At 35.6% G+C, this 10,269-nt stretch overlaps 1 protein-coding gene across 2 annotated transcripts in view; it reads left to right on the forward strand.

Moving 5' to 3' along the window:
* Positions 1–10,029, forward strand: part of LOC127844335 (PAX-interacting protein 1-like) — a 49,260-nt gene extending 39,231 nt beyond the window's left edge. The window contains exons 14-22 of one of the 2 annotated variants that reach the window (XR_008032677.1): positions 175–218; positions 500–573; positions 889–985; positions 2,740–2,908; positions 4,912–5,012; positions 6,067–6,204; positions 6,973–7,048; positions 8,890–9,029; positions 9,081–10,029. Coding sequence is in view for 1 of the 2 variants with exons in the window: in XM_052374448.1 (XP_052230408.1) it covers positions 175–218; positions 500–573; positions 889–985; positions 2,740–2,908; positions 4,912–5,012; positions 6,067–6,204; positions 6,973–7,048; positions 8,890–8,975 (785 nt within the window). In the remaining variant the exon portion in view is untranslated. Of the gene's footprint in view, positions 1–174; positions 219–499; positions 574–888; positions 986–2,739; positions 2,909–4,911; positions 5,013–6,066; positions 6,205–6,972; positions 7,049–8,889 lie in introns of both variants that reach the window. The other variant, XM_052374448.1, reaches the window with a different exon arrangement.
* Positions 10,030–10,269: the final 240 nt, after the last annotated feature.

Below are 10,269 nucleotides of genomic sequence, written 5' to 3' on the forward strand. Positions count from 1 at the left end.
ATCACAACCATTTGTTACATTATCAAAAATTTCAAGAATTGTGAGATCTGTTTAAAGCTGTTATATCAGTAAAAAAATATCCCAACAAAAAATGCTTAAATTCTTGCAGAAACTTCATTTTATTATATTTTTTTCTGATGAATTCTTTTAAAAGTTTTGATAACCTTGTTTCAGTGGCCTGGAGAACTCCTCTGAAAGTCTCCAAGGATCTTATGAAGGTATGACATGTTGTTGATTGTGCTCCTGCTTTGTTTCATAGTATACAAAATGAAGAAAATGTATACATGCTTGAGTCTGGTAAACAGCACATTGCCTCTAAAATTTGCAAGTCTTTCAAACATGTCTGAAACGTTTTTGTGCAAATATTGACCAGTTTATAGTACAGCTGTAAGTAACAAAATATTGATGTGCCCATTTTGTCCTTGCATGTAAAAAAAAGCCTGCAAAAATTAGATAACAAGTATCTCATCTCTAAGTTTCTCCACACCTTGTGTTGCAGAAGTGCTTAGCAAACATGAAGAAGGCTCAACCAGTTGGGCAGGAAAACATGCCATCTCCCATGAAGATTCCAAAGTATAGTCTATGATTAAATAATGCCTGAAATAGCCAGTAAAAATTCTTGGTTTGGAAATATTTGTCCACTAAGGGCTTTGAACATAAATATACAGATATAATTAGGTCATATTTAAGTTTAAGTTAAACAAATTTCCACATCATAATTAATTGAAAGAAATATCAAATTTAACTGTAAATTTGTATGAATAATTTTCACGTTATCTTGGTTGTGCAATGAAACTTAAGTTTGTGCAGTTTCTTCGTTACCTACCACTAATATGTCTTAAACATGTTCCATTTCTATCCATGACATGTTTGTGTTGCATGTTTCAGACTGGAGAAGGAGGACGGCCCCCTGGATCCCAGTTTTGCAGGACCCAGGGTGCTGTTCACTGGCTTCCCCAAGTCCCTAGTCACCCACTATCAGACTGTAAGTTGATGGCTCTCTGTTACTACTACCAGTTGCATAACAGGCTACTCAATAGTACTAAAGCTAGTGTGATGAATATTGTGCAGATGGTAGGGCTGTTTTGCATACATGACATACGTCCCGGATTGTCCGGGATTGTATGAAGAACGTGTCCCGCCGTCCCGGAAATCTGTCAAATGTCCTGGATTTTACAAAATCCATATAAACATGTACCTTATCTTAGGCTTAACTGCACTGCGAATCTGTGTTCCCACTAATCCGCAGTGTCTCCATGGCGATGCCTACCCGAATAGGTGACTACGCTACGTGTCAAAATCGATCAATTAACAGGGGTCCTGTTATGATATTGATTGTCTCACGTTCGCAGTCAAACCGAATAGGCGGCATTGCTTAATGTTGTTGTTAATTGGGTTTAATATACTACATAATAATTTCCCTCTGCGTAAGGGCAAAGGAGTTGTTCACACATCTGAAGATTCGTGCGGTTGCTAATTAGTCATGCGTGAATAACCCGTGTCAATATCAATCTATAGTTTCAGTTGCTTTGTTATACCAAGCACACTAATCGGTCCATATTATGTACATATAATATGATTTTACCTTGCTAGGCGCACCTGCCGCTTTCATTATTTCAACAAGATGGCGGACTTTAAAGAAAATAAATTGTGACTCGGCAAACATGGCAAATAAAGATTGATTTAACGATGGAGATCATATACTTAGATGTTTAATGAAATGTCTGTGATAATCAACAATGCATAAAATCATTTTAGATGCTAACAACACATTTATTAGGAATGTACTCAATTTACGATGTGAAAAAAAATGTGTACCTTAAATGCATATATGTCTATATATATTGCTATATGTATACATGTCCCGGAAAATCGGCAAATATCCCGGAAAATGTAGCTCAATGTCCCGGGATTGGTCTGAAAATTTATGGCATGTATGTGTTTTGTCTGTGACAAATATCTTTTTTATTAATGACTTACTTAAGATTTATGATTTAGACAATCTTTATATAATAATTGTTGAGACATACACAAATCGGAGTCTGTGCATTCTAGTGCCTTACCTTCATATTATCTCGATCATGCATGATGGCATCAGCAAGTTCTATATTTAACCAGGTTTTCCGAAGGAAAAAACTGGTAATTAGATTGGCGAATGTTGGCAGGCAGGCGGAACAAGCTTGTCTGGGCCATAACTATGTCGTTCATTGTGAGATTTTAAAATCATTTGGCACATTTCTTCACCATCATTGGACGGTGTGTCGCGCGATAGGAATTACGTCGATATCTCCAAGGTCAAGGTCATACTGAGTTCAAATGTCAAAAATTGCCATAAATGAGCTTGTCCGGGATATATCTATGTCGTTCATGGTGAGGTTTTAAAATCAATTGGCACATTTGTTCACCATCATTGGACGGTGTGTCATGCGAAAGAATAAGGTTGATATTTCAAAGGTCAAGGTCACACTTTGAGTTGATAACCTGGTTTTGTGACAATTTTGTTTAGCCTTGCTCTGGGAAAAAGGGTCTTAATGCATGTGCGTTGTGTTGTCCCAGATTAGCCTGTGCAGTTCACACAGGTTAATTAGGGACAACACTTTCCACTTATATGGATTTTAATTAAGAAGACACTTTTAAATTAAAAATACCATTAAAGCCAAAAATGGTGTCCTGGATGAGCCTCTGCTGACTGCATTGGCTAACCTGGGACAACACTTAACGCAAATGCATTCACTGCAGATGGTGAACCAGTTGGGAGGCCAGGTGGTGGAGAACCCCCAGGTGTGCACCCACATGGTGGCCAAGTCATTCTCACGCACCATCAAGTTCTTCATAGGCATCAACGTTTGCCATCACATTGTCACCGCCCACTGGGTGGAGGAGAGTCATCGCCAGGGGAAATTCCTGAGTAGGTGTCATGTATATGTGCAAGCAGGGGAAATTCCGAGTAGGTGTCATGTATCTGAACAAACAGGGGAAATTCTTGAGTAGGTTTCATGTATCTGTACAGGCAGGGTTAAGTCCTGAGTAGGTTTCATAAATCTGTTTCTTGCTGAGTAGCTTTGATGGATATGTATGCTTCTACCTAGTGTTTAACCCAGGATCTTATTGGTTGGCGGTGCACCAAGCTGCCTTTGTGAAGCTTAATTTTTAGCCTTTCTAAGGCAAAGTCTTGCCATTTGCTATTACCAACAACATATACACTGCCTCTTGATTAAATATTGATAGTCTATGTGTAAGCAAAAATAGCATACATCATTATCTTTGTGACACTCCAATGGGCTTGATTTACTCCATAGGAATACATGTATTAAAGAGTATTAATATAGATTTTATTCAATCCATAACAGTGCTTTATCTTTAGTAGGGGTTGTTTTCCTTCTTTATGATCGGCAGAATATCGTCCTTCTCCTCTTTAGTTTTTAGCTCATCTATTTTATTTTATTTTAAATTATGAGCTATTGTCATCACCTTGGCGTCGGCATCCAGTTAAGTTTTGCGTTTAGGACCACTTTTCTCATAAAGTATCAATGCTATTGCATTCAAACTTGGTACACTTACTAACTGTCATGAGGGGACTGGGCAGGCAAAGTTAGATAACTCTGGCATGCATTTTGACAGAATTATGTGCCCTTTTTATACTTAGAAAATTGAAAATTTTGTTTAAGTTTTGTGTTTAGGTCCATTTTATTCCTTAAGTATTAAAGCTATTGCTTTCATACTTGCAACACTTACTAACTATCATAAGGGGACTGTGCAGGCAAAGTTATGTAACACTGACTGGCATTTTGACAGAATTATGTGCCCTTTTTATACTTAGAAAATAGAAAATTTGGTTAAGTTTTGTGTTTAGGTCCACTTTTTTCCTAAAGTATCAAAGTTAATGCTTTCATACTTGCAACACTTACTAACTATCATAAGGGGACTGTGCAGGCAAAGTTATGTAACTCTGACTGACATTTTGACGGAATTATGGGCCCTTTATACTTAGAAAATTCAAAAATTGGTTAAGTTTTGTGTTTTGGTCCACTTTACCCCTAAAGTATCATAGATATTGCTTTCATGCTTGGAACACTCGCAAACTATCATAAGGGGACAATAAAGGACAAGTTGCATAACTCTGGTTGTCATTATTACGGAATTATGGACCTTTTTTGACTTAGTAACTTTGAATATATGGTAAAATTTTGTGTTTAGATCCACTTGACTTCTAAAGTATCAAGGCTATTGCTTTCAAACTTCAAATTCTTTCATGCTATCATGAGGGTAATGTACCTGGCAAGTTGAATTTTACCTAGACCTTTGAATGACCTTGACTCTCAAGGTCAAATTATTAAATTTTGCAAAAATTGCCATAACTACTTTATTTATTATTAGATTTGATTGATACTTTGACAAAACAACTCTTACCTGACAAACCACAATTGACGCCACCCAAACCATCCCCCATGCCCCCCCCTCCCTGATTTTTTTATTTTTTATTTTTTTTAAAGATCGTCTTATAAATGACCACCACACCCTCACACTATACCCCCCCTCCCCCCCCCCCCCCCCCCCCCCCCCCCCCAAATACATGGTAAAAAAAATAAAATATTATTTTATTTTTGAAATACCGTCCAACCATCCCACCCAAGAACTCTACCCCCCCCCCCCCCCCCCCCCCCCCCCCAATTTTTTTTTTTGTTTCTTTTTTTTGCTTTTTTGGAAAAAAATGTAATAATTGACCACACCCACACACTATACACCCCTCTCCAATCCCCCCTCCCTCCTTTGTGATTGAAATTGAGATAGTTCCCTTAAGAAAAATATATGAGCGGTCTCCACCCGCAAGGCAGTGCTCTTGTTTTTACCCTTTGTCAGGGAAACTAAAAAGTAAAACAAATCTCAATCCAAATACAACTCTTTCACTAGGTGAGATGATGTTCCCTCTAGTAGACATGGAAGGAGAGAAGGAAGTGAAATGTTCACTGGCAGAGTCATTGAAGAGGGCACGAAACTACCCTGTGTTTGCTGTGAGTCAAGTCATGCTTTTTGAAAGCAATCAACACTTTTATACATTAATAATTATTATAAGCTCACTCTGTGAAAACTCGGCATAATGCATGTGGTTGAGCCCAGGGTAATACTCTCCGCCTTCACTTGATTTTCAATAACATTTCCGCTTCCGAAAAAGCCAAAAGAGTCGTTTCTGATGATCCTGTGCAGATCACACAGGCTTTTCTGGGATTGTGCATTAAGCTCTCTTTTACCAGATTTAAGTTTATGAAAATTGGTATTTTATCATAAAGAGACATTTTGATTTCCATGATCTGTGTTCATGCTGGCCAAGTAGGTTGGTATGGACAGATAATCAACAAGTTTGACTTAAAAAAAAATGTCATTGTTTAGGGTGTGATACCATTCAAATTTTTCCATAAATTAAGTTGTTCATTTTGAAAACAACTTCTTGCAGTTTGTTATGTTTGTATCTCGGCTATTGTTTGTTTTCTGACCAGAACAAGCACCGGGCCCCAATTTTAAAAATATAACCAAAAGTAATGTGTAATATTTATCTGTAAAACTCATTATGTTTTCCTGTTCCTTGTCATATGTTTAAAGAATCAAGTTTTTGTTTAATAATCCAAAAAATATATTGGTATCAAGTTGATAAGGTGAAGATTGTTGATGTTTATATTTGTGTTAATAAATGCATTCAATAACAGTTACCGGTACTTCAATTGAAACAGAATCCTGCTTTTGATGCAAGCACTTGCAATTTTGTTCACTATTGGCTTGTGCAAATTATCTGCCTTACATCATTTTGATGCAAATGTAACTGGAAAGCTGTATGAAAATGATATTATGTTTTATAAAAATTGTGTTAAATGGCATATTTTACTCAAATGTACAATAAGAAACATTAGCAGGAAAACAAACAAAATAACTTTGTGCTTTAGTATTTTGACCCCCCCCCCCCCCGAAAATTACATCTTACTCCTTAAAGCACTGGGTAATTTTACTCCTGGTTTTTAAAATGTATTGCAATCACTATTGTTGTTATATATTGGCCCATGTTACTGTTGCTAGGGAATGACATTCTACATCACCCCAAGTGTTCAGCCGCCTGTGTCCGATCTCAAGAAGATTATTGATAGTGCTGGAGGAAGCCTTGCCAATAATAGAAGACTTGCGGCTAAAACCATTGAGACCTTAAAAGATGACCAGGTAATACTTGCTCATAAATGTCACAGCAGAAATTGTTACTTTCAACTAAAGCAATCTGGTATTGTTGATGTCTTTCTATTGGAAATCTCAGCGTTAACTTTGTTTATCATAAGTTTTAACTTAAAATCAAATGCATTATTCTTGTTTTCATACTCTGAAGGTGATGATGTACTTCAAAAAAATGTGTACATAGGAGCAATTACATATGATCTAAGTACAATCATAAGTACTTCAGTGTTATTAAATAAAAATGCCAGTATATTAAGTTCTGAGCCGGTAGGTACAAATTTCTTTAGATGTTTTGAGTCGTGTTCTGAGAAAACTGGGCTTAATGCATGTGCGTTAAGTGTCATCCCAGATTAGGCTGTGCAATCTGCACAGGGATGACACTTTCCGCCTAAACTTGATTTTTTGGTAAGCAGGGACTTCTTTGAAACTAAAAATACCATAAAAGCGGAAAGTGTCGTCCCTGATTAGCCTGTGCAGACTTGTTAATGCCTGTTTACATTTAATGATTTAAACAAGTCATTATTGCTGAAATGAATACTATTTTATCCTTTTGTAAGCAGAAAAGACTTGATTTCTTGTGGAAAGTTTGATCACAAATTTGTCCTCATGAACAACTTAAGTCAAGATGCCCTCAAGTGAATATGCAAATGGAATTTTATAAAAACTGATATTTGACATTCAGGTGTCACTCCCTTTATGCCCTGTCTTACATACGGATTAAGCTTGTAGCAGTGTTATAACTTGTTTCTATGGTTTCAGGGTCATCCTACCTACCTTGTCATCACCTGTGCCAATGATATTCACCTGTGTACTGATCTACTTCTGAAAAACATCAGTAAGTCAACACTTTGTAGAATATTTCTTCTTTGAACTGGTATGGATATTCAAGTTAATGTTTTGTATAATGTAATATGTGGTGGAATCCAGCATTAAACTTTTTAAGTGAACTTTAAAGTCAATTAAAAAAATAAACAGTGAACCTGGTCAATTATTGGTTTTAGAAAATTGCTCAGTTATCCAAGTCTCAAAATAAGCAAGTGCCCCTCCAACAACAACACACAAATAAAATCCTTTCTGAGGCCATACTTCCCATAGCTCTGATTCAAGTAGGGAAGTTGTCAGTTCCTGGCATCAGTATTTGTACTTGGTACTGGTACACCAGCCAACACAGGAAATGTGTGGTCAACTGACAACCCAGATATGAGTGAAACTCTGTTGAAAAGCGCAAACAATCTATCATAATCAAACAAATGAAAAACCAACAACAAAATTTTCAACATGCGACAAGTCAATGCTAGTAAATGCTGGCATTTGTGTGTTATGAAAAAAAAATTTTTTTTGTTTAATCCATTGATATTTCATATTTGTGAGAAAATTACAAATGCAGTTTTTAGTTAAGTATTTGGGCGCCTGTCCTTTCAATTTAAAACATATCTACAACAATCACAACCCAGTAGCTAAGTAAGTGTGAGTCCTTCATTATAGAAGATTGTTTTCACATGCCTCTAGTGATTCTTATCTCAACAACTAATATGTTGCCGACATATTATGGGAGCAATTTGTCGTTAGATAGATTCCGTAAGACTTCCTGTTTTGTGCATAAGGTACTTAGTCTCTGAAATTACGCTTACAAGTGTTGTAGAAGTAAATGTTTTAATATGATCAGTTGATAGGACTGCACTGCTTTTTTTCTAAGGCAATTTAAGTTTTATTTTTTAAAGTTTGTCTGAAGATAATGTTTTTTATTTTATTCTCACTGAATAAAATATTTGCAGTAGCACCATAGACTTAGGGACTGGAAAAATTGCTTGGCCAGACTTAATAACTTGCATACACAGTTTGAATGCTCCATTCTCAAAGTATAATATTTTTAGTGGCTCAATGTTTTGTATTGCTGAAATTTGTATGGTGTTTTGTAAAAGAAATATTGAAGTCAAATTGTTTCTTGAGATAATATTTTATATGGTCTAATTTATGCAAATTGTTAAGCTGTTTTATCTGACTTGTTTACACTTAATAGTGATTATGGTAAAAATACAATAAGATTTCAATTTGTTTATCACCAAAATTTGTTTATCTGCTTTGGTAAATTTACAAAATTCTCGTGCCATGTGAAGACATATTACATAACAATCCATATACATGTATTAAAAAACATCATTACTTTCAAGTTTTGGACACTACATTTTCTGACAACCTATTTTGGCCAAAATAATTATCTTGTGTGACTTTTTTTTTCAAACCCAGGTTGTAGCAAATAAGTCATAACGTAGCAACAGGTTTACACTTTATTAATGTGCTTGCCAACTTAGTTGGTATAGCCCTTGACTTTAAATTGAAGAATCGCGAGTTTGATCCCCGGCATGGCTACATAACTTGTATGTTGATTGGTCATGAAAACATCTCTATGGTCATTTCACCCTTCTTCTGATTAAAAGTAATGCAGTTGTCAGTTTCTGGCATAAGTATGTCCACTGAGTAGTAATAAACCAGCTATCCCAGGAGAAGTATGAGTTGGTTGAATTACTGTGGTGATAAAGCTGAAATAATGCTGGAAACAATATAACAAACTTATTAACAAACAAACAATAATGTTGTCATAATATGGCTATATTATTAGTTTACACAGTGTAAAAAAATAATAATAATAATAATATTGTGTTTGTCTCCTCACAGAAGTGTACACCCCCGAGTTCATACTGACTGGTGTCATGAGACAAACCAAAGACTTCCAGAGTTTCCAGTTGGAGGTGGAATGCTGAGAGGTCAAGGTCATTGTAACTGAAGGCTATGGGTCAGCAGCAGCATGCTGAGAGGTCATTGTCATTGTAACTGAAGGCTATGGGTCAGCAGCAGCATGCTGAGAGGTCAAGGTCATTGTAACTGAAGGCTATGGGTCAGCAGCAGCATGCTGAGTGGTCAAGGTCATTGTAACTGAAGGCTATGGGTCAGCAGCAGCAAACAGATGTCTCTTGAATATATTTGTAAACAATTAAATATATTAATCTTAAATTAATATTTCCAATCAAATGTGAAGTTCAGTTGTATACCAATATTGTGACAATCAAAATGGGTCTAACAGGAATTAATTATTATAATCATGTTTTCTTTTTGTGCTTTTTTTCAAAATATTGTTACCCATGATTTTGTTTAAAGATCAATTAAGTCATAAATAATAAATGATAAAAAAATCACAAAATCATTTTTCATTAAATAAGGACCCTTTATTGACAGTATAAAGGCATATTTGTTTTGTTCAATAGATTGTGTTCAGCCTATACCTGTGTATTTTACATCATGTTTACATTATCATTGATGTATGTTTAGTTTGTGTTTGTGTATCACAGTTGTGATAAATAAGTATAAACTGTGAATAGAATACCAAGTTTGGGGTTGTTGATCTACTTCAGTACATTTTGTTGTTCTGTATACAGGTTTACAGAGATATTTTTATGCCCCCGGATCGAATAATCAGGGGTAAATTGTTTTTGGCCTGTCTGTCTGTCATTGTATGTGTCTGTCTGTCCCAAAACTTTAACCTTGGTCATAACTTTTGCAATGTTGAAGAGAGCAACTTGATATTTGGCATACATGTGTATTTCATGAGTGGTGAAAGGTCAAGGTCATCCTTCAAGGTCAAAGGTCTTTTTTCAAAAATAGCTGCTGTGCAGCTTCAAAGTGGTGCCATAGGGGGCATTGTGTTTCACAAACACAGCTCTTGTTGTTTAAATGGCCTACTTTACAAAGGGAATTGAAATGCATGTGCTTTTTATATGTTTATACAAATGTATGTGTAAATAAACACCTTTTACCGAATTCAAATTACTTGTGTGTTCATACTTTCACATTATGTTAATCATTTTAATTTATTTGTTTTCCTCAAATGATCTGCATTTATTGCGTTGTTTTAAATCGTATACAGGACACTTATAATAATTTGTAATGCTTAAAATAGTGACTTGGTTAGTCCTAAAACCAGTTCAAACCCACAATACTATCCATTGACCGCTCCAAGATAGTGATCCCAGTTTGAATCATTTCATGTTTTATTTCTTT

The sequence above is a fragment of the Dreissena polymorpha genome, chromosome 1 (genome assembly GCF_020536995.1).
Source record: "Dreissena polymorpha isolate Duluth1 chromosome 1, UMN_Dpol_1.0, whole genome shotgun sequence".
In the NCBI taxonomy this organism is placed as follows: Eukaryota; Metazoa; Mollusca; class Bivalvia; order Myida; family Dreissenidae; genus Dreissena; species Dreissena polymorpha.